At 44.7% G+C, this 24161-nt stretch overlaps 1 protein-coding gene across 1 annotated transcript in view; it reads right to left on the reverse strand.

Moving 5' to 3' along the window:
- The window catches only part of LOC147458425 (GABA transporter 1-like), a 38061-nt gene extending 26254 nt beyond the window's left edge, over positions 1-11807 (reverse strand). Inside the window, exons 1-2 of the mRNA XM_086513063.1 lie at positions 11591-11807; positions 11110-11340 (exon numbers count right to left, since the gene is read on the reverse strand). Coding sequence (XP_086369189.1) covers positions 11110-11340; positions 11591-11675 — 316 coding nt within the window. The 5' untranslated portion in view covers positions 11676-11807. The remainder of the gene's footprint in view (positions 1-11109; positions 11341-11590) is intronic.
- Between the last annotated feature and the right edge of the window lie 12354 nt (positions 11808-24161).

Raw genomic sequence — 24161 nt, forward strand, 5'->3', positions numbered from 1 at the left:
CTTGGATGTCCAAATTCCCGGACGGGGGTACTACCAGATTGAGTTCGAGACTTCCGAGACGGCCTCCAAGGTCATAGCTATGAGTCCACTAGCCATCCGAGCATCACGCGCCCACTTTCGACAGTGGCGACATGGTTTTGACTCGACTTCGGATGTGCTAGTAGAGGAGGCAGACATCCCCATCTCAGTTTTCTTTCCGGGTTTACGGAGGGAGTACCTTCCACTTCTCTCTAGGATTGGCTCCGCCATCGAGACTGTCCTGGAGACACCTCGTACGGCAGCATCAGTAGCTGCCAAGGCAGCTGGCATCCCTTCAGTTCGAGTTTTGGTCAGAGATACCCACACGCTCCCGAAGGTCATCCTTCTGCCTCGGGTGAGTGGGGGTTGGTTTAGACAGAGTGTGGAGTACTCGGGTCTCCCGAACCAGTGCTTCATTCGTAGACAGATTGGCCACCTAGCGAAGGCCTGTCCACGAAGGAGGCCACGACCTGCACCTCAGCCTCAGCCCCAGCCTGCCAAGGCTGGGCCACAGCCACAGCCAGCGGCACAGCGCACAGATTCAGAGCCATCCTCCGAGCCTGGGGCTCCAGCGGAGGAGGGGTGGCAGCAGGCCCGTGGCCGTCGACGCTAGGGGCCACAGCGACAGCCTGGCACTCAGAGTGGCCCTCAGGTGCCTGCTCAGCAGCAGTGGGTTCCCAACCGCTTTGGTCCTCTTGAGCAGGAGGAGCCCCCTACGCCAGCCTCCATCTCCGCTTCACCCTCGCTAGCCGCCCCACCTTCAGATTTCCCCTCCTCCTCCTCATCCCTCCCCCGCCCTCTGCTCCCACCCACTCCCCACCTCGCCCCCCTGTCTCTGTCGCCCCACCCCGCTTCTCTTCTCCTCCGCCCACCCCCCCCCCCCACCCCCCCACCCCCCCCCCCCCCCCCCCCCAGCTCCTTCTCCCCCTCCTCCTGCTTTAGTACCACAGTCGACTCAGGAGACTGGTCCCTCGCCGGCGGCTAGGAGATCTCTTGGCAGCGCCTTTGCCACGAGTCGCCTAGCGAGAGAGGGTCAGCCCTTCTTGCGGCCCCCTCTGCAGATTCAGACATCTTCCCTTGCAGCTATCCCTCGAGGTCTGACGAGCATTGACCTCCGACACCGCTGGGATTTCTTCGATTACGGGTTCACTCGCTTTCTCGGCGATTCCGCAGCAGACCACGAGGCAGCCTGCTTTAGGGTCCACGCTTTGTTCCTCGCCGCTAGGGGAACAGAGGCCTTGGACTCAACGGTTGGTTTCTCCTTCCCTCTCTGTGGTAGGACCGAGACAGAGTGGTCCCTCAACTCAGTGGTGGGATAGTTGAATACACAGGTTCTCGAGTTCTCTCACCACATGAAAGAACTTGGAGTTACAGATTTGCTGCAGAGTTTGTGGCCACTGGCCCAAGTTTGCGGTGACACCCCCAGACTCAGCAGGATGTAGGCACATTGTGGTGTACTTTTTTGCTGATACGCAGTGTTTGCCTTGCTATGTATACATTCATGAGGACTCTTGGATAGAGGAGGTTGCTTTACACACGGCTCGCTCTGCTTGGGCTTGGGCCAGGCACTCACTGCAGTCTCGCCTATCTAGAGGACGCTTGGATGTGGATTACTCCCCATCCAAGCCAGCCTCGAAGATAGCCCGTCTTGCTGCTGCGGCAGCATCTGTTCTCTCTCACTCCCCATGAAGATCGTCTCGTGGAATGTGCAAGGACTAGGTGGGCCCCAGTTTCAGCGACAGCGGGGCCGATTGTGTCAGGAGCTTCAGCGTTGCCTTGTGGGAGGAGAGATTGATCTCCTCATGCTTCAGGAGCACCATTTGTCTGAGAGCCGCATTCGGCGATGTGGTCAGATTTTGCGTGGACGTTATGATACCTTTTGGTCAGCTGCTTTTGGACCTGGAGGCATCCAAGGTGGGGTATGTATGACTATTGCGGACTCATTGCAGCAGGCCATTGTGGGCAGAGGGATTATTGTGCCAGGCAGGGCTCAGTGGATTACTATGCAGGTTCAGGGTGGCCTTGTGGGCTTCCTGAACATCTATGCGCCCAATGTGGCGAGTGCTCATGCAGAGTTTTGGTCACAGATTGTTGAGTCTTTGCCACAGGTTGACCATTGGTGTGTAGGAGGGGACTTCAACATGTTGGAGGACCCTTCTGACAGGATCGGAGGCAGCCATGCTACTGTGCATGGAGTCGAGTTAGCAGCTTGGGAGAGGTTGTGTATGACTTTGAGGGTCTCGGATACATGGCAGCATTCTGGCTTTGTGAGGCATCCAGAGAGTCTTGCCTTCTCTAGATCGGACTGCAGAGTGGGAGGAGTGAATCTATCGCGGATAGATCGCTTCTACACTAGTGACCACTTCAGTGACTTGGGGGGATCAGTGGGCATCTTGGCAAGGACATCCTTCTCGGACCATGCACCAGTGATCCTCACAGTGGCAGACAAGCAGAGGAGTGGGAGCACGATGCTTCGCATCCCAAAGCGGGTCTTGTTGGACTAAGCACTCAGAGAGAGGGTAGAGGCTCTCTGGACAGAGGGCATGGACAGCCAGGCTCTACCTGCAGACAGAGTGGCCTTAGGCTTAGCTCAGCTTAGCCACTTTTTTCTCCAGGAGTCTCTGGCTCGACGGGCTGCAGAGAGAGAGGAGCAGCGTCTCAAACGAGTCATTGCTTCACTACAGAGGATGCAGGAGCAGCATCCAGACAGTCCATGGTTGGAGGAGCAGTTACAGCAGGCTCGACAGGAGCTTGCTTGCACAGAGGAGAGGCGCCATGAGTTTGCCTTTCACCGACAGGCATCTCAGTGGACTCAGGTGGGTGACAGAGTGACAGGTGCTTTTTTTGAGACAATGGAACCTCGGCACTCGCATGCCAAGGTCAATCAGTTGAGGAGACCCGATGGGTCAGTTGTTTGTGAGCCCGAGGATATGCGTGCAGTTGCTACTGACTTTTACCGTGAGTTACTGTCGGCTGAGCCCCAGTCATTGAGACAGGATGCACGCAGGGAGCAGGTTTGGGCATTGATGCCTTATCTTGTGACTGAGGAGATGCGCCAGAGGCTAGAGATACCTCTTCAGCTTGAGGAGCTGCACACGACTCTTAGGGCCCTCCCTCGTGGTAGCTGTCAAGGTGAAGATGGGCTGACTCCCAGCTTCTTCTTGGAGTACTGGGACCTGCTTGGCCCAGATCTTTGTAGTGCCTTTCAATACATTCTGCACACAGGAGTGATGCCGGATAGCATGAGTGAGGGCCTGATTTACCTCATTCCAAAGGAGGGTGGCTCCTTGATGAGATTCGACAGTGGCGCCCCATCACCATCCTCAACTCAGCCTACAAAATTCTTGCCAAGGCTCTGAGTTTGAGGATTCGGCCACTTTTGGAGAGCCTTATACATGGGACTCGGACAAGTTTTGTCAAGGAACGCAGTATCCTTGACAACATCTTCACTTTCTGGGAGGCTTCTGCCCTGGCACGACTCCGTGGGGAGGACCTTGTGATTCTTCTTCTCGATTTTGAGAAGGCATACGACAGAGTTGACTGGGACTTTCTAGAGGGCATGCTACGCAGGATGGGCTTCTCAGATGCTTGGATCAGAGGGGTGTCATCTTTGTACAGACAGGCTCACAGTCAGGTGCTTTTGGCAGGAGGTAGAGGTGAGCGCTTCATGCTCACACGATCGGTCAGACAGGGTTGTCCTCTTGCCCCCTTTCTCTTTCTGTTCTATGCGGAGGCGATGAGTAGATTTTTGGTGTCACAGCAGGTTGGTGTGAGGGGCTCAGCACTCCCTATAAGGGGAGATGAGCTTCTGGACGCTGAGTTTGCCGACGACTCAGCCTTGTACTTAGAGGGCCAGGAGGCCAATTTACACAGATGTGAGCAGACTTTGGAGACCTTCTGCTGTGCATCGGGCGCACTGATCAACTGGAGAAAGACAGTGGCTTTCTCGGTTGGCAGTGCTCCTGTGCCAGATTGGATGCCAGGAGAGGGTTTCAGGTGGATTCCTCTGAGGACTGCAGTTCGATACTTGGGTTGTCAGGTTGGTTTGAACTTGTCCCCCGAGCAGCAGATTGCTCCTCTTCTCCTGTCCATCAGGAGAAAGCTGTTACATTGGAGCTCAGCACGACTTTCGCTGGCTGGTAGAGTAGTAGTTGCCAACCAGGTGTTGTTGGCGACTATGTGGTACATCACTTCTTGCTGGATCTTCTTGAGTTCTTGTATCAGCCAGGTAGAGAGGCTGATCAGGAACTTCCTTTGGTCAGGTCGCGACACTCAGATTGCCCGAGCCAAGGTGGCTTGGTCGGTCATCACACTTCCCTGTTCTGAGGGAGGGCTTGGGATCATTGATCCAGCACAGCAGAGCAGAGCCCTTCTTGGGAAGTTCGTCGTCAGAGGACTTCTTCCAGGCGAGGAGCCCTGGAAGGAGTTCTTGCTGCAAAGGCTTCGTGCCAGGGTGCCTCAGTCAGGAGGCCCTTGGCAACCTTCGACCAGATGGATCTTTACAGAGTTGCGCCGAGTTGGTTTGAGCAGGAGACTGGAGAACCGATTCGTTGTGAGTTTGCTTCGATCTTGGGAGCTCTTACGGCGTGGCCTAGAGCAAAGACAGCCGACGTGCACGAAGCACCTACGGCAGCCCCTCGTCTGGAACCCCATGGTTAGCACTCAGAGGCCACTTGGTTGGGAGTCGGCCTCATGTTTCTTGGGGTCCCATTGCAGCAGGTTCAGCGCGCTCTCTAGGTGACTGGCTAGAGTTCACAGGTTTGCCAAAGGAGGTGCAGGCTGTCTAGCTACAGGGCATGAGAGGGGTGCAGAGCATGTGTCAGGACATCAGAGTCAGTTCCAGCTGAGTGGCTCACGCCTCTCGAGCCAGTAGCACCCCGGTGGATGGGAGCCTTCACACGACTGGAGGTTCTCATTTCAGTCAGGGCTTGCTCAGAGACTGTCCCAGTCCTGTTCTTCGAGCTTCAGGGTGGGGGACGATTACAGCGAGTTGCAGTAGAGGCCCCGCAGGTGGCAGAGTGCTGTTTCCAGAGGATCCGAGTTGTGGGCATCTGTGGGAGGACTTGCGTCATAGACCCTGACCCAGCAGCTCTTGAGACGGGACACAGGAGGCTATGGGCTTGGGAGTGCTGTCCACTGGCACGAGTACAGTGGGATCCTGGTGAGTGGCTATGGAGGGACCCCTTCTCTTCTGCAAACCGCCCAGGAGTCCCCTTTTTTCAGTACACTGTTCGGCTTGGACGTCAGCACAGAGAGAGGCCCGCCCCGCTGCAGCACGTCATTGGCAGGAGGAGGGCCTCACAGTCGAGTTCTTGACAGCTTTTTGGCAGAGGCTGTGGGACTCCAGACAGCCGAGGCGCGTCACTTTGTTCTAGTGGCTGGTTGCACACAGAGCCACAGCAGTAGGGAGCTGGCTTGTGCATAGTGGTCTCTCGGCCGCATGTGCAGCCTGTGACCAGTTGGTGGAGAGTCAGCGTCACTATCTTTGGGACTGTCCTTCGGCCCAGCAGGTGTGGCTACGAGTTCTTCGGCAGATGCCTGCCCTCTCCACGGCTCGACAGTACACTTGGGGGGCGGCGGCTTGGTCCACCCTCACGGGCCCGGCACTTCAGTTTGAGCTATCTTCCACCAGCAGGATGATAGTGATGCAGGGGGGGCGACCTACACTCCAGCCTGCTACAGATCTTACTCCACAGGAGTGGTGCACTGAGAGAGAGGTGTTGGGAGCTCATCAGCGGCCTAGCTCTCTGGTTCATCTGGCGGGCCAGCTGTTTCCGTATCTTTGAGGCTCGCCCTGTGCCACCAGCAGAGACTGTTCGTGACTTTTGGCTAGAGCTGATCCATACTCTCAGAGGACAGCTTGAGGGACTACAGGGCAGCTCCGACCGCATGCGGGAGCGCCGCGAGGCTTTCCTTCGACTCTGGCGCCCTGGGCCTTTCTACACCATTGTCCAGGGGGTGCTCAGATGGCACTACTGTCCACCTGTGTGGCTTTTCCCTCCTCCCATCTCTTAATTTAACCCCATTGTATATATGTTGTTTTTTCATTGGGAGAGTCTCCCCATCATGCTTGTTGTAGCCCTCTCCTGCAGAGGTGGATGTAGCCCTATGGGCAGTTTTCATTAACTAATAGAAGGATCTTTTTTTTCGGGGAAAAAAAAAATTTTTCAGCCATTTAACTGGCACAGTCTTGTTTAACAGAAGCGTGGACCACCAAGTGCGAGCATTCCCCTTAAAGTAAGAGGCAGCTCTCCAAATCTTGGAGTGCTTTGAGTAGCGTCCTCCCGCGAAAGCGATGTCAAACTGCTGTATAAAAGACAGCCTTCGAAGCATCTGAGTATCCTGAAAAAGTATCAAATTTAATCGAGTGTCCACCTTCCTTAAACTCTTGAACTTTCTTGCTTTTATTTTCCAGAAAGTCATACTGGTTGGCTTTATAAAAATTCTTCTTGTTCGCATAAAAGTTTCCGTCATCGGAATCTGAGCTGTCTGTAGACGAGTCCTCAGTAGAACTGTCAGTCTCTGGGCGAGATTTAGCCTTCTTTGCCTTTTTCTTGCCCTTTCCGAAGCGTTGTTTCTTGCTTCGCTTTTTACCTTTTCTGTCTTCTTCGCTCGAATCTGAAGAGCTAGAAGAACTGTCAGAAGAAGAAGAAGAAGAAGAAGAAGAAGAACTGGGTACTCCTTCAAAGTGAACGCGCTTCTTTTGTTTCTTTGCTTTATCAAATGTCGACTGACGACCCAAATATCCCGGGAAGTCAGTGCTTTTCTTCTGCTTTTTGCCGTGCTTTTTGGCTTTCCTTTGCGCGTCAAAAAGCTGAGCAATCTGTGCATCAACCACCTCTTGTAATTCCTTCTCTGAATATTTCTTGTGAGCAGAAGGTTTCTTGAGAGCGGGTTTCGGGGGTGGTTTAGTGGTTTTCTGCCACTGCTCATGCACTTCCTGAAAAGAAGTCTTGCTCATATATTTTGCAAATTTTGGGTCCTTCGCAAAATTGAGCATCATCTTCGTTGCATCGCCGATCAACTGATGACGCTCCATCTCTCGTCGCTCCACCTCAGTAGGCGAGGCGGGCCTACTCTTTGCCGGAATCTTCGTTGTGATCCCTGCCCGCATCTTCGGATGCAGAGGGAGTCGACTGATCCTTGCGTGAAGCCATAGGTGCCGCGGAAAAAAAATTGGGGATCGGATTTCCCGTAGAAGAGAAATCGGCCGTGCTCTGATACCACTGTAACAGACTTGGACACTCCAAGTCAAGAATCAATCACCACAGCACCAAATAACCACTTCAAAACAATTCACAGATCACAATAGATTTGCACTGGCCCGGCGGAGTTCCGTGCCTAGAGATATTGGCCCCAAAGACTGGCGCCCCTTTCGGTATTTCTTTATGTATTAAAATCAATGTCGAAGAGCGGTTAGGGTTTCACTCTCAGACTCTGCGTCCAGATGCTCTGAGAAGTGAGCCCCTCACCGCGTATTTAAAGATTACAAGGGATGCCCAAAAGCAGAGCCCCAAAAGCTTCCAGTTCAAAAGCAATTTCTCTCTCTCTCTCAAGAGAGCAAAATAAAGCAAATTCTCTCTCCCTAATTTCCTCTTGCGTAGCCAAAAGCATGCAAAATTGCGTCGCTAGGCTGCTTTTTTTCCACCTCCGGAAATCCGTACACTGATGCCACGTGGCATTTGGCGCCTGTTTTAGGGTTTCCAGCCACTTTAGGGTTTCATCCATCAGTTAGGGTTAGGGTTTTCAGAAATTAGGGTTTTTGGTAAAAATTAGGGTTTGTAGGAAATTAGGGTTTCTAGCAAAAATTAGGGTTTTGCTGTCGGTAGCCACGTCATCACTTTGTGACAGTCATGCTGTGTGCAACCAACCCTAACTGCTAGCTGAAACCCTAAAGTGGCTGGAAACCCTAAAACAGGTGCCAAATGCCACGTGGCAGCAGTGTATGGATTTCCGGATTTTATGGAGGTGGGTAAAAAGCAGCCTAGTGACGCAATTTTGCATGCTTTTGGCTACGCAAGAGGAAATTGGGGAGAGAGAGAGAGAGAGAGAGAGAGAGAGAGAGAGAGAGAGAGAGAATTTGCTTTATTTTGCTCTCTTTGAGAGAGAGAGAGAAATTGCTTTTGAACTGGAAGCTTTTGGGGCTCTGCTTTTGGGCATCCCTTGTAATCTTTAAATACGCGGTGAGGGGCTCACTTCTCAGAGCATATGGACGCAGAGTCTGAGAGTGAAACCCTAACCGCTCTTTGTACTCTGACATTGATTAATACATAAAGAAATACCGAAAGGGGCGCCAGTCTTTGGGGCCAATATCTCTAGGCACGGAACTCCGCCGGGCCAGTGCAAATCTATTGTGATCTGTGAATTGTTTTGAAGTGGTTATTTGGTCCTGTGGTGATTGAATCTTGACTTGGAGTGTCCAAGTCTGTTACAATGACCATCAGATTTCAGTCAAAACCCATCAGGAGCATTTTTACAGTGCATGACCTATTTTCCCTATTTTAGCCAATTTTAACTTATTACTTTGAAGTGACTTTTGTTGGGAAACTAGGTAGGGCAAAATGAGTAAGGATCTATATAAGAAAAGCTAGCGCTAGCACTTTCTGGTAGAAGAGACAGCAGGGACCTGACATCCAACAGTGCACCTTCTCAGCAAGACCCCCCCCGGCGGATGACTTAGCGTTTTCAGCCAAGAACAGCCAGCATTTTCTTCAGCTTTGCATATCTCCTAGCATTTTGCATTTGCAGCAGCCTGGCGGCAGCACGACACAGCAGATCACTAGCGTTTTTGCATCAAGTACCAAATCAGCCCTAGCGTTTTTGGAGCAGGTACAACAGCCCAACGTTTTGCAGTTCCTCGACGATAGAACTCAGATTAGCATCAGCGTTTTCAGTTTTCAGCATCAAGACACCGCAGTAGAAGTCCCGAACCTCGCAGATCTCACCTTCCTGCAGCAGATCCTCGCCCCACAATCAGATCAGCGAGTGTTTACAGTTTCAGCCCGGAAAACACAGATTTCAGCATCTGCGTTTTCAGCGGATCGTTGTTGCATCGTCGTCGTCACCGACATAAAGTCAGAATTCAGCAGATAAAGATTTGCAGATTTCAACCATTAGCATTTTCAGATTTCAGCACGTCTCATCGTCGGCGAGTCCATTGCATTGTAGAGATTTGTGCAATCAATAGTAGACCGCTCTCGCCATAGAGAGTGGGGCCTTCGGAGGAGGGTTTGACAACATTCTGGTGTCGTATTCTTCTCTCTCTATCTCTCAGTCTCAGTACCTTCATTCACAGTGTTTATCCACTTTGTTTGTGTTCATTGCACTCTCTCACTAAAGGAACAAAAGGCTCTCCCTTCCGTAAGTACATTCACTTCCGCTGCACCTTACAAACCAAACAGGCAAAATTAAGACGCTTGACTATTGGTGAGATTTTAGCACGTCTCACAATGGTAAGAATAAACAAAGAACCACCAGTAAGATATATAACTCTAGCACCCTCTAGGGTAAAGGGGCCAATAGAAGGCCACTTAAAACATGAGGGCCAATAGAGGGACATTCAATGTGAATGATTTGAATTATTTAATAGGATTGACAGTTTTCAATAAAATTGATACAAAAAGATAGGCCATATCAAGCTCTTGCCATTCCCAATGCCATCGCAATCATAATTCCCATATATTTTGGTCATATTTTTCATTTACTTTTAAGGTGGCCTTGTTTTGGACCCCGGTCCGTTATTGGCCCCTTTACCCTATGTCACATGCAAAGTCATTGCCCTAAGTGAACGCATCCCCATCTACTACTATCATACATGAAGAACCACTCCTTGTGTGGAGCCACATGAATGAGGCACCAGATTCCAAGATCCAAGCTGGAGAAAATGAGCCATCTTTGCTAGGCAACAAACATACAGATAAAGTAGAGGCAGACAAAGCATCACGGTCATCATTTGTGACAGCATTGACGTCTTCAATGTTGTCCCTACCTTTGTCCTCTTTCTTGCCCATTGCCTCCCATTTCATCTTTCTTCTGCTCTTTCCACTTCCAACATTTTTTCTTTTTATGTGCCCTTTCTTCTTACAAAAAAAGTACTCCACATCTCTCTTATCACAAGATGTAATGCGATTTTGAGGCTTGCTTCTCTCACTCGACTTCCCCTTTGATTGCTTCCTACCGCTGTCAACAGTGAGAGCAACACTTTCTTTTCGTTGATCAACCGACTTCCATCTAATCTCTTTCAGAAACAAGCTACCAACCACATCACCAACGTCAGCATACCAGATACTCGTCGCAAATGTGTCTCCATGACAAAGAGAATGAGCATAACAAGCATGTAAAATTTACCTCTTTCATCTAAGTTCAGCTTTTGTAACTGTAACTAGCTAACAGTAATGTTGAACTCATAAGGTAAACCATGTTATAAGCAGTCTTCTGAAAGCATAAAGACTTGGATAAGATTGTGCCAAATTTTATGCTACCTAGCATAGAATATTTAGTGACCTCAATGAGGCATTTTGACTTAAAAAATTTCCACCACAAGTGCTCAAAGTTCTCGCAATATTGTGTGCCATTCTAATACTTAAGAACGAGTATAGTGCCCTCTAAATTACATCTGCTCTTGCATCTTAGCATTCATCCCATGTTATATATTAGCCACCTTAAAGACCGCTTGGCTCAGGATTAAAAGAATTTCCACTTGAGGTGATTCCAACTTGGACAATATTACTTACAATTGAACTCAAGTAAGGTGAGTTCCGTCATTGACAACTCGGGTGAAAGGTCTCAAAGTATCTTACTAAGTGAGAGCATCATCTGCAGCCTGGAAGTCTGTGAGGTTGTTTAAGAGGCACACTTTCCCAATGACACGACTTGTTAAGCTTTTGTGCTTGACCAACAGTAACAAATGTAAAGTCCGTGATACTTTCCCAAGCCAAACTTGCCCGTAGCATATTGACACGATTGATAAATAACACATAAATGGTTCATGCAACAAGTAACTGCAGCATTACCGCTGGAACTTATACAAGGAAAAATTTCACTAAAAATGATGTTAATTATACCAAGCAATGGAGAAAGAAATTCTCTCACCCATTATGTGATCAGCAAGATCGCTGAAGCGGACAAACCTTTTGCCTTGAGACTCCAAGTGTTCCAACACTTTAATCAGTACATAATACGCATAAAACGAAATTCCAGCCCCTAGTAGGAGTGCGAACACACCAGGACCCCATCCAATGAAAGCAAACGCATAGGGCAAACTCAACAGGGCTGGCCCAGCTGTAGCCCCTGTAAGATGGTACCCTGCATGAACCCATGATCCTGCAATCACAAATAAATCAATTAGTTTAGAAAGTACAAAAGCACATAATGTAACTTCCAGAAAAATAACTTGGAATATGTTATAAACTACTAAAATCTAGCTGTTTAATCCCTCCACCTTTAAAATTTGTCGAGTCTCTCACCTCTTCATATTATGAATTTCAGTTTATGTTTTCAAATCAGCGGTTGTTTTGGTGTTTGTGTGTGTGGGGAAGGGGGGGGGGGGGGGGGGGGGGGGGCGCGGGTTTACCTTTTGCCTGTAATACAAGAGTCGCTCCAGCATCATCAGCTTTCCCCCGTGCATTTGGAGCACTGTGTAGTTGAGCTTCCTCCATGGGGGGGCGCTGGCGCAACTACAAAACTGCAATTGACTTTTTCCGGGTTGGAATATCCGCGCAGTCGTTGGAATGGGGGAGGGCGATACTCGCCAGGCAAAACTCGCGTCTGCCATTATACTAGTACTAGTACTAGTAGTGTTAGTAGAGTAGCTGGGCACGAAACATGTTTTATTTTTTGCAATCGCTTTCACACGACAGAAACCTTTTCTTGGTAACGGCTGGACCTAAGAGAATTAGGGACTGTGTGATTAGGATTGTTAATTAGGGCCGGTTCTTAGGTAGACCTGTCAAAGTCCAGGGGAGGGGGGCTGATCGTGGCCCTCCATTGACTAGCGATTAAAATACAGGATTATCTTCTCAAGCCGTTGGATACCTGCCACATCAGCCTGCGGAATCTGTAAAACTTCCTTTTTTTCAAAAGCCAATCGTTGACCCGCACATCAGCATGAGTAATCGCAAGGTCGTTTTCGCTGCGCAGAATCTGCCTCCGAGTCGCTTTCGCTGCGCAGAATTTGTCACCAAGTCGCTTTCAATGTTGGGAATGCGCACGTAGGTTGCTTTCTGGCCCCACTCGCCCTGGACGTTTGACGGCTGGGAATGGTCTCCTGGAGACCATTCCTCTATAATAACAATTCCCACAGTGGCTCCCGGCCTCCGCCGGTCGCCACGTGGTCACTGTTATTACAAGGAATGGTCTCCAGGAGACCATTCCCTACACCATAATGGCAAAACCATTTTTTTCTTTCTTTCTTATATTTCATGAGTGCGACTTTGGGGCATGCTCCTTAGGTGACAGAAGAAGAGAATATCTACATATGTCTAGAGCTTTTTGTCTCTAACCTTCTATCTATTCATGCTTCACCTTTTTCTATGCTCAGATTTACCATACTCTCATTACATAGAAACCTAATGTGTCTATGTGCATGTGCAAGCATGTACGTGTGTGATTTGCACGAATCATAATTTCTAAAGTAAGTATCCTCTCTCTCTCTCTCTCTCTCTCTCTCTCTCTCTCTCTCTCTCTCTCTCTCTCTCTCTCTCTCTCTCTCTCTCTCTCTCTCTCTCTCTCTCTCTGTGGATAGTTTCCTACAACGTTAAAATGCTCTTCTTCTCCTGTGTGTGTGTGTGTGTGTGTGTGTGTGTGTGTGTGTGTTGATAAAAAGAAGAAAACGATATAACCTTTCTATCATCCAAGTGTGGTAGATTGGTTATGCCATTTCCCTCTTGAATAACAGGTCTTTAGTTCAACTCTCATCGGATAGATATTTGAGGTCTCTTGGGATAGTTTCCTACGACATTAAAATCCTCTTCTTCCTCCTCCTCTTCTTCTTCGCTCTCTCTCTCTCTCTCTCTCTCTCTCTCTCTCTCTCTCTCTCTCTCTCTCTCTCTCTCCCCCCCAAAAAAGAGATGGAGAGAGCCGCCTATTGGGAGATACAAAGAGAGAATACTTCCACCCAAAAAAAGAGAGATAGAGAGACACAGCGTGCACATGCAAGGGTATGATCCAATAGTTCTCCTTGCATGAACGTAGACCAGCGACACAAAAATTGTGCACTTGCCATCTAATCATTTTGGTGACGTGAGACAGCCCTTGTAGACTCTGTTCTAGCCTTTGTAGATGTTGTTGTAGAGAGGCACCATCAACTCAAAAATGCTCATGCCTAGCTGATCGTATACATAAGGGATGACCCGGGGGGGGGCTCTCGATAGAATCAGGAGATGTTCCCTTGATCGTAGGGGCATGTTGTTGTGGGTGTACTTTTAGATCGGTTTCGCTCGATCAAGGTATGTGTGTGCACCTAAGAGCTGAAAGTGGTTGCTTTTCACTTAAACTCTCAGAATAGTAGGTAAAGGGGAGTTCTATTTACATTGCTTCTTTTGAATGTGTAGATAGTGGGAACAGGGCGCTAGTGCATAGTTAAATCACTTCGTCGAATTTGGCAATTATCGGAGGTAATTACCATCGTTATTGTACAGTACACAATCACTCAGAGCTTAGTCTAGATAATTATAAATAGGACCCACTACTCCATTTTGTGGGATGTCATTCCATAGTCTAGAGTCAACCCTTGTAATCGTTAAGTAGTTGCTCTTGGCAATCATTGCACTCTCTTGCAGCTTCATCTGATGGCAGTTGTACTATTTCCAGCATATGAATGTATCAGTATCAATCTCATGTTCGGTCTCTATCTTTGCATTTCCATTTCAATCTATGTCTGATTCTTGTGTTATCTGAAGGCTGACCTAGACTAATAATGAACTCCTAGTCTTCAACCTAGAATAGCTGTGAGAAGTGACCAACTCATTCTATTTAGGCAATCACAGCGGTGAGATCCTCCTAGTTTGAGTTTTGGAGTTAGCTGACAATCGCAATGCCGTCCAGAAGATCAAGAAGAGGGAAAAGACCTACCACAATATTCACGGAGGAACAAGACCAAATTATCATAGTGGTTGAAGAGTCAGAGCATGGCTCTGAGGGTGGGCCTAACTTCGAGAATGACAAAACGGATGCTAACCTCAACCAGAGGGAGATTGAGGAGGAGCTTGGGGGTTCCAAACGCTCTACTTAGTCGAGGAGAAGTCATTTAAAGAGAGCTGAGAGACGTTCTCGCTCGCAGGGGTCTCATAAAGCAAATAAGGCAAAGGGAAGGATCAGACAGATGGGAGTGATGAGAGCAGACGTAGTCAAAAAACAACACATACAAAGTGCGAGAGGAATAATGAGGAAGACACAGTCACAGAGATAGATGATCAGTACAATGATAGGTGGGATGCTAACACTGATCATTACAATAAGTATTGAGCCAAAGAGAGGAAGTCGAGCCTAAAGAAAAAATCCAGACACATGGACCACGAACCACATCATCACAAGACTAGACATGGACCTAAAATTTTATTTTCCTATATTCAAGGGTGGGAAGAAAGATGTTACGATGTCCACATAGAGGCTTTCAAGCAATACGCATAATTGAAGGACATCAATGAGGATTGTTGGGTAAAGGCCGATGTGGCCGACCCACGTGACATTAACCTACACTTACTAACTCTTTTTCCTTTAAACATAAGAATAAAGAGACCCACAAGCTTTGAAGCTTGAAGCTGTGTGTTTCCCCCAAACTTGGACTCTCTCCCTCTTCTCCATCCCCTTCCTTGCATGCACGCGCACGGGATTTGTGCCCCTTCAACTAGTATCAACTCCACTGCGTGAAGCCCCCCTTTGGAGCTTGGATCAAGCAAGCATGGCCTCTTGGAGAATCACGATCTGTTGGTAGAATTGAGCACGAGATTAAGTGCTCGGGGCAAGGTTGCCGATGAATCGAGAGCTTCGAGCAAGCATCAAAAGCAAATCAGTCAATCTGTTGCGAGCTGGAAGTAGATCATGCTCACTTCCCATGTGTGAAGTGTGTGCGAGCTGAATCGGGGTATCTTGCATAGCACGAGAGCCCTCTTTCTAGTTTTTATGTTGCTTTTCTATTTTTTGGAGCGGAATTTCTCCTTTTCCCATTGCCCCCAACTCCCAATTTTGAAATTGAAAACGACACGATATTAAGCTGAGATTAGGGGTTCCCTCTTAGGCATGTTCAAGAAACCTCATAAAGGTTGTTATTTTGTCAAAATATTTCATAGGAAGAAGAAATGAATAGCAATACAAGTAAATGTTTAACGTTATTTAAATTGATTGTGTTTTCAAGATAATCAATGAAATTTGTGATGAGTCTTGAAGATTTTAAAGTGTTCTCTGAGATTTTTCTCGCCATATAAATAAAACTCTGCACAATTTTTTCAAGCTTTTTAAGTCATTAAATGTCAAATGTACATTAAATATGATGATTTTATTGTTTCTAAATAACTTTTTGTCGAGTCCAAGATCTAGGGGTCGTTCAGGCAGGAGGGTGCTGGACTCTTTGCCAATTGGAACATATGATTCCATAGACCAAATTAGCTCTGTTTCGGAGTCAGAAATGGGAGCAGGTCTGGAGTTGTCTGAAGATGATGTTTTGTCTCATGAGATGGACAAGGCTCTTTGCATGATGTCAACCCCATTTTGGTTGCTGAAGAATGTAATTTGCAGATTGTGCCCTAGGAGATAAGAGATGAGATTTCTGCAGCCATTGGGCCAAAAATGAATCGAATGCATTTACACATGAAGGTGCTGATATTTTGGCTTCTACTAAACTCTTCAGCTACTTTGAGTGTCCTCCTATTCCACTTTGTCGTCTATATCCATATGCCAAAGTTCGAGGCTTGAGGGACAATTAAGTGGTTTCAAGTCAGCCTTTGCAAAAGAAGGCTACATGCAAGAAAGAGGGTCTTTCATTGTTTCCTTATGGTCATGTCAGAGAGAGGAAAGAATGGTCACAGGTGGGAAAAGCTTCTTTAATTTACTTAAATTCAAACTATTTTGTTTTTAAAGTTACTTTGCATATGAACACGTAATCTTATGTAGATGAGATGACAAAAGAGTGGGATCCTCTTTGGGTGGAGGTCAATGAAGACTTTGAGATGGAGTTGCAGAGTAATTCCAAGGTTGTCAAGTTTTGTGGGCCATATGTTCTATGTGTGGGAGGGTAACCATAGAACAGTGGCATGGACTCGAGCCATAAAAGAAAAATTTTCTACATCAAAAGATAAGCATTGCAGAGTTCTTTGTACAATTATTGATCCCACCAAAGTCCCTGAGATTGCTTTGCTAAGCGGCCTTCAGAGAGTGAACTTGTAAGTGCTCTTTCAAACTTTTGGGATTACTAATTGTTTTTTTAACAAAGTCAATGCAAATTTTTAAATCCTTTTGTTTGGTTTTAATAGCATGAATTCTCATTCTCTTGTTACTACACATGTTCGGGATGAGATTGTGAAATTGTCTCATATTTGTGATGCCGATCCTGACGTTTACCTGAAAGCTCTACCCGAGAAGGATCGAAAATTGATTGAAGATGTCAGAAAATACTATTCTAAGGGGCAGGTACCATGGTATCCTCTAACACGTAAATATTTTGCACGGCTTGTCTATGATGTAAGTGGAATGCTTTCTGTCTCTTTTGCGTTAAATGCCATGCAATTTTGAAATGACTATGTAATATTTATTTCTTTTGATAGGTGCAATACAACTCCAAGGGTGGATCAGCTCTCTTGTGAGAGTTTGTATGTTGACGATTTAAAGAAAGAGCAAGATAAAATATATCATGACCTCACTACAAAGTACAGTGATAAGATTGGGAAGGTATTCTTTCTTGTTGGCAAATTTTATTGTGTGAAAGATATGGTTTTAACGGCATATTTTTAAGAAGGTTGTTTTTTGGTGTTGTTAGCTTCTTAACATTTTGGACCCACACTTGGGGTTCGGATTGGATAGCAAAAGTTTTGTCATTGAAATGGAACCCTCGAAGCTGGGCAACATTGGAGAAGATTAACTTAATTGCTGTTTTGGATGCTCCACTTTAAAACAAGCTACTATGGTTGTCTCTTCTAGAGGCAGATAATCTCACTAGAGTTGCATATGGCATCAAAAAAGGAGACCATGTTTATAGGATGTGAGTCTACTAATACTTCAAACTTTTGATGCTTTGAAGAAAGTATATTGAATGGTTTTTCAATTTCATTTTTTGGTGGATTCAAGCTGGCTTCGTCGGTGGCTAGGGTATTTGATAGACCATCGCAGTTAGTGACGGATATGTTGGGCACATGTGGAGATGTTGTATTGTCACCTGATTCTACTATGATATTCTACTTTGAGGAGATAAAACTCGAGGCTAGGCCTTATCTCTTTCCTTTGGAGGTGTCTTTGGAAATGAGAACAAATGATGTTGATAAAGAAGCCCTCAAAAAGATAGACACTTTGCGTATGGCTGCACAGAGATTAGCATACAAGTACTTTTGTTATCATATTGCAATGCAATTTATTTTATTATAAATGTGAAAAAATAATGTATAAATTGTATTTTTTGTCAAGATTCTTGGCCTTTTTGGTGTCTCGAAAGATGCTTCGTTGGATTCCACTACTCGCTAGAAAGTGGACACAATTGAACTTACCCGATTCATGCATGTATTTGGAGAAATTGCATAAGCTTTCTTCATGGGAGATTGAAGCTTGTCCTTGGTGGATTGACATGGAGAAAGGCCATGTGCTGGCTCGTGAGAGAGACCTTAGAGATGCCATGCTTAGAGATGGAGCTTCTGATGTCAATGGAGCTTGTTTTGTGCCAGCTGCATTGGGTGATGTATGTACAATGCTTCTAGCACGCCCAACAATGCAATCAACATAGTCATCTTCAGGTATCGCAAAAAAATATTATTTGCATGTTTTGTCTTGACATATATAAACTTTGTATTTTTAAAGTATTTTCGTTGAAAAGGGTTGTCTCGAAAAGCGAAGGAAGTTATGGCAGACACTACTGCACATGGTTTGATGAAGGAAGCTATGCCATTATCACATGGTTGGACTATCACTTGTACTTATGATCCATATTATACTTTATGGTCGATTACATGTTCTTTTGATCTAATTTTGAACAATTTATTTCTCAGATATTGGTGGATCTTCTCGATTGTGTCGTGTCTTCCATTTGATTATCCAGATGATGTTATGATGCATGGCCAAACTAGTCATGATTTTGATCGATGTATAGCTGTCACCGGAGATTACATTTCCATTTCTGGAGATTTTTCACTGGGAGTTAGGTCTCCATCTTGGTCTTTGGTTCATGAGCATATGCTCAAGGCCCGCCAAGGCGATCTTGTTTATAGGGGAAGTGGCAAGTCAGTTGCGTGGGCTACAGATTTCATTTTCTTGGACCTTCCTTATGGAGGTTTGATTAGTGGCTATGGTGTCAATCCTATGTGGGATAGGATCACAAAGGATCATGTTCGCGCAGGAATTCATCTCGCATGGAACACCTTATCGGACACGGGATGGTTGTTAGTCATGGCCTCTTTTACAGGTTTGTAGCCTTTACCACTTTGAAGTACGTATTTGGAGTTCACATTTGAAAGTATTAGTCACTGATGTGGTAATTTTCATTTTTGGTGATTCACTTCGATGGGTGGAGAGGTTTTTCATTGCTTTCGACATGCAGATTTATCGACGAATAGTGGTGCTCCATCATACTCCCTTCGGCTACATGGAGACAGGAGGAGAAAGAGTTGAGGTGATCATTATTTTGATTTGTTTTTATCTTATACTTTTATTTAAGGTGTGTTTCCCTTTCAAAAGAAAAATAACGTTTCTTTTATTGTATGTGTGTAGTTTGAGACCTCGATGTTGTACATGGTGCATCGACGGGGTCCAACACTGCCCATTTACATAGCTGAGAGCATGCCTTGTTTTCGTGCACTCGGCATGAGGCCTACACATTCTATCATGCAACACTATATCCCGGATACCTCGATATCCATTTCCGCAGTTAGGGTCCCTTGGCGTGGAGCACCTGCAGCGGAGCACCTCATTTTTCGGTGCTTTTGTAGAGATGTTGTGCAGGAGTAGAGGCATTTGCTTGGAGTTTGGGTGCGGAATGGCACCTATATTGGTGGCATGTGCGGCTTCCAGGCGAGTGTGTGGTTCTTTAAACACTGATGATAGCATTATTACAGGTTTTTTTGCAGCCTATGTTACGTAGCAAAAAGCGGAACAGAGAGGATTCTTCGATTCCTACAGATTTGGAGAATGAGGGTGATAGACCTATGGGTGGGAACCCTTTTGATGACTAGTGAGGCTCCCATCCCATAGCTAGACTTTTTTTACACTTTTGGACACTCTATGTGTGTTTTGGTTTTCCTATTTCATTGTGTGTTTAATGATCTCTAAGTATGCCTTGGATTTGCTTAGATGGTTGTGAAGGATCTCATTATAGTAATTGATTAGTTTATAAATTTTTATTTTTTTGTGAAGTATATTGCCCGTCTACGTTGAAGCTGAGGCGAGACGAATGGCATTAGATAATCGCTTTGATTTCCAACTTCTCCAGCAACCTCACATTCGCAATATTTTTGTTGATGATGAGTGTGACTCTTCATAGAAGTATCAATTTGCAAATTTTGCCATATACTCTTCTTGATAAATTTTCAATGTAAAATTAGCATTTTCTTCACGTTAAAAGATTAATGGTCACACCTTTAGATATATGTTTCGTTTTAGTTTTGTATCAATGTGTTGTGTTAAAAATTTAGAACCGAGGATTGCATTTCAAAGAAGTTCTCTTTGCTTTTGAACTTGCTCCATTTCCTAAAATTTTAGTATGTTTAAGTTTACTATTGCATAGATGGTCCTGAAGGATCTCACCTATAGAAGTTTTAATTCAAAATTTTTGCAATGTACTCTTTTTGTAAATTTGCACTGTAACATTCTTGTGTGCCTCAAGGTTGAAAGATTAATGGTTTGATCTTTGGATACATTATATTTGTCAATTTGTATCAATGTGTTGTGTTAAAAAGTTAGAACCAAGGATTGCATTTGAAAAAGGTTCTCTATGTTTTCGAACTCGCTCGATTTTTTCAATCGCTCGAAATATTTCGCTCGGGATCTTGTGATTAGTGTGTGCATAAGTAGTTGCATTGAGGGGATGGACCGGAATGGCCACACTAATGCAAGGTAGGTATGTTAATTGCATGCTTGTGTAGTTGTGTGATTAGGGTGATTGATGTGAGAGGTTAATTTCAATCACATGATTGTGTGCAAGTGATTAGTAAGTAGGAATGTTGGTTGATTAGAGGAAGCCCCTTCCATGGCTTCTCTTATGATGGGTAGAAGGATCCCTTGAATCCTCTATTTGATGCATCCTATGACTCTCGTGCCTCCAAGCCCTAGCGGGGTTGCCGATCCACGGATTGATAATTTTGTGTGGGTTGCGATTAGGCCGTTGCTACAATGCCCATCCATATTTGGCATCGATGCCGGGGACGAATAGACCTAAACTAGGGAAAACAAGAGCGTCTTGTGTAGTTGTTGTTTAATTTCCTCTAGGATCACTCAGAGTTAAACTTTCTCTTTAAAAGCACATAGCTTAAGGGTGTCATCTTTTGCTATGTAAATGTAGATTGGGAGTAGATTGTACTTGCTAAGTACCTTGTAGGATTGTAGGATTAGGTTAGGATTTTGAGAATGATTGATGGACAAGACAAGTCTTTAAATCAAGGCTCAGGAAACCATAAAAAACAAGAAAACAAGCGTTTGTGGACACCTTCCACAACCCAATTGCAATATAACCTAGGAGTAGGGTAAGTAGAATTCGAGGTGGGATCTCAAATCATTGCTCACTTTGAAAGAATCATTTGCGAGTTGTTTATGTGAAGTTGCAAAATTTCAGGTCTACGACTTGAAACAACAGTAAAAGAATGTCAACCAATGAATCCGGTTGGAGATTATGCTCATAAAAGTTGTATGAACCAGTGGGTAAGCATAAAGATGCAATTGAGGTAAATTTTTAAGAGTTTGCAAAACCTCAAATTATTTACATTTTCTTGAGGATTTAGGCCAAATTAAGTTTTGATTGACTCAGAGGCTTAATACATGTCACAAAAAGATTGAGCATAGGAAAGATTGCAAAAATAGTTCATTTAGGTCAAAAGTAAATAATGTGATTATTTTCATTTGGCTCAAAATTGATCATGGTTAATACCAAAGACTCTATGCATGATTACAAACATCTTTTGTGAAGGCTCATAGAGTTTGGATTACAAAACAGACCAAAAACTTGATAAAAATTGGAATCAATACTAATTGTCGAAGAGAAATTGAGTTTGACTTGATAAATCTTGTTCAAATTTTGTGAATCTTGACTCAGAGGCTTAGTTTAAAGTGTTTAACATGTGTGTATACTTAAATGACCAGAAATATGCTAGATTTTGACAGAAGTAAATAATCGCAGTTATTACTTTTGTCCAATTTTCCAACATTTTTGGCTAACCAAGCATACCACAGGTTCCATCGTGTTGTATTGAAGACTCAAACCAAATTTGGTGAAGTTTGGATCTTTAAAGTGAAAATTGTGGCCAATTTTGTAAAGACGATCTGCAGACACAAAACTGTTGACAAGTTGAGCAAGGTTTATCCAAACTTGGTGAAATTTTGCTTGGGAGGTTAAGTTGAGTTGCTTTACCTGTTTGTATCAACATCTTGGCAAAAAAATGCTAAAAACCCTCATAAGTAAATAATCGAGTATTGCGAGAAGCCCAGCGAAATATTTCGAGCGATTGAAAAAATCGAGCGAGTTCGAAAACATAGAGAACCTCTTTCAAATGCAATCCTTGGTTCTAAATTTTTAACACGACACATTGATACAAATTGACAAATATAATGTATCCAAAGATCAAACCATTAATCTTTCAACCTTGAGGCACACAAGAATGTTACATTGCAAATTTACAAAAAGAGTACATTGCAAAATTCTTGAATTAAAACTTCTATAGGTGAATAGAAACCTCTATAGGTGAGATCCTTCAGGACCATCTATGCAATAGTAAACCCAAACATACTAAATTTCTAGGAAATGGAGCGAGTTCAAAAGCAAAGAGAACCTCTTTGAAATACAATCCTCGGCTCTAAATTTTTAACACAACACATTGATACAAAACTAAAATGAAAAATATATCTAACGGTGTGACCATTAATCTTTTAATGTTGAAGAAAATGCTAATTTTACATTGAAAAAATATCAAGAACAGTATATGGAAAAATTTGCAAATTGATACTTCTATGAAGAAAACATCCTCCTATGAAGAGTCACACTCATCATCAACAAAAATATTACGAATGTGAGGTTGCTGGAGAAGCTAAAAATCAAAGCGATTATCTGATGCCATTCGTCTTGCCTCAACTTCAATGTAGACGGGCAATATACTTCACAAAAAAAATAAAATTTTATAAACTAATCAATTAGAGTAATGAGATTCTTCACAACCATCTAAGCAATATTAAATCCAAGGCATACTTAGAGATCATTAAATACACAATGAAAAACGAAAACCAAAACATGCATAGAGTGTCCAAAAGTGTAAAAAAAGTCCAGCCATGGGATGGGAGCCTCACTAGTCATCAAAAGGGTTCCCCCATACGCCTATCACCCTCATTCTCCAAATCTATAGGAACCGAAGAATCCTCTCTGTTTCGCTTTTTGCTACGTAACATAGCCTACAAGAAACCTATAATAATGCTATCATCAGTGAGCAAAGAACCACATACTTGCCCTGAAGCTGCACATGCCACCAACATAGGTGCCGTTCCGCACCCAAACTCTAAGCAAATGTCTCTACTCTTGCACAACATCTCTACAAAAGCACCCAAAAATGAGGTGCTCCGCTGCAATGCTCCACGCCAAGGCTCCCCAGCTGCGAAAATGGATATCGAGGTATCCGGGATATAGTGCTGCATGATAGAATATGTAGGCCTCATGCCGAGTGCTCGAAAACAAGGCATGCTCTCAGCTATGTAAATGGGCGGCATTGGACCCCGTCAATGCACCATGTACAACATCAAGGTCTCAAACTACACACATACAATAAAAGAAACGTTATTTTTCTTTTGAAAAGGGAACACACCTTAAATAAAAGTATAAGATAAAAACAAATCAGAAATAACAATCACCTCAACTCTTTCTCCTCCTGTCTCCATGTAGCCAAAGGGAGTATGATGGAGCACCACTATCCGTCAATAAATCTGCTTGTTGGAAGCAATGCTAAACCTCTCCACCCATTGAAGTGAACCACTTAAAATGAAAATTACCACATGAGTGACTAATGACTTTCAAATGCAACTACGTACTTCAAAGTGGTAAAGCCTACAAACCTGTAAATGAGGCCATGATTAACAACCATCCCATGTCCAATAAGGTGTTCCATACGAGATGAATTCTTGCACGAACATGATCCTCTGTGATCCTATCCCACATAGGATTGACACCATAGCTACTAATCAAACGTCCATAAGGAAGGTCCAAGAAAATGAAATCTGCAGCCCACACAACTGACTTGCCACTTCGCCTATAAACAAGATGGCCTTGGCGGGCCTTGAGCATATGCTCATGAACCAAAGACCAAGATGGAGACCTAACTCCCAGTGATAAATCTCCAGAAATGGCAATGTAATCTCCAGCGACAACTATACATCGATTAAAATCATGACTAGTTTGGCCATGCATCATAACATCTTCTTGATAATCAAAGGAAAAGACACGACACAATCGAGAAGATCCACCAATATCTGAGAAATAAATTGTTCAAAATTAGATCAAAAGACCATGTAATTGACCATAAAGTATAATATGGATCATAAGTACAAGTGATAGTCCAACCATGTGATAATGGCATAGCTTCCTTCATCAAACCATCTGCAGTAGTGTCTGCCATAGCTTCCTTCCCTTTTCGAGACAACCCTTTTCAACAAAAATACTTTAAAAATACAAAAGTTTATATATGTCAAGACAAACCATGCAAATAATAATTTTCTACGATACCTGAAGATGACTGTGTTGATTGCATTGTTGGGCGTGCTGG

Source organism: Adiantum capillus-veneris, chromosome 5 (assembly GCF_014529385.1).
Source record: "Adiantum capillus-veneris isolate H3 chromosome 5, ASM1452938v2, whole genome shotgun sequence".
In the NCBI taxonomy this organism is placed as follows: Eukaryota; Viridiplantae; Streptophyta; class Polypodiopsida; order Polypodiales; family Pteridaceae; genus Adiantum; species Adiantum capillus-veneris.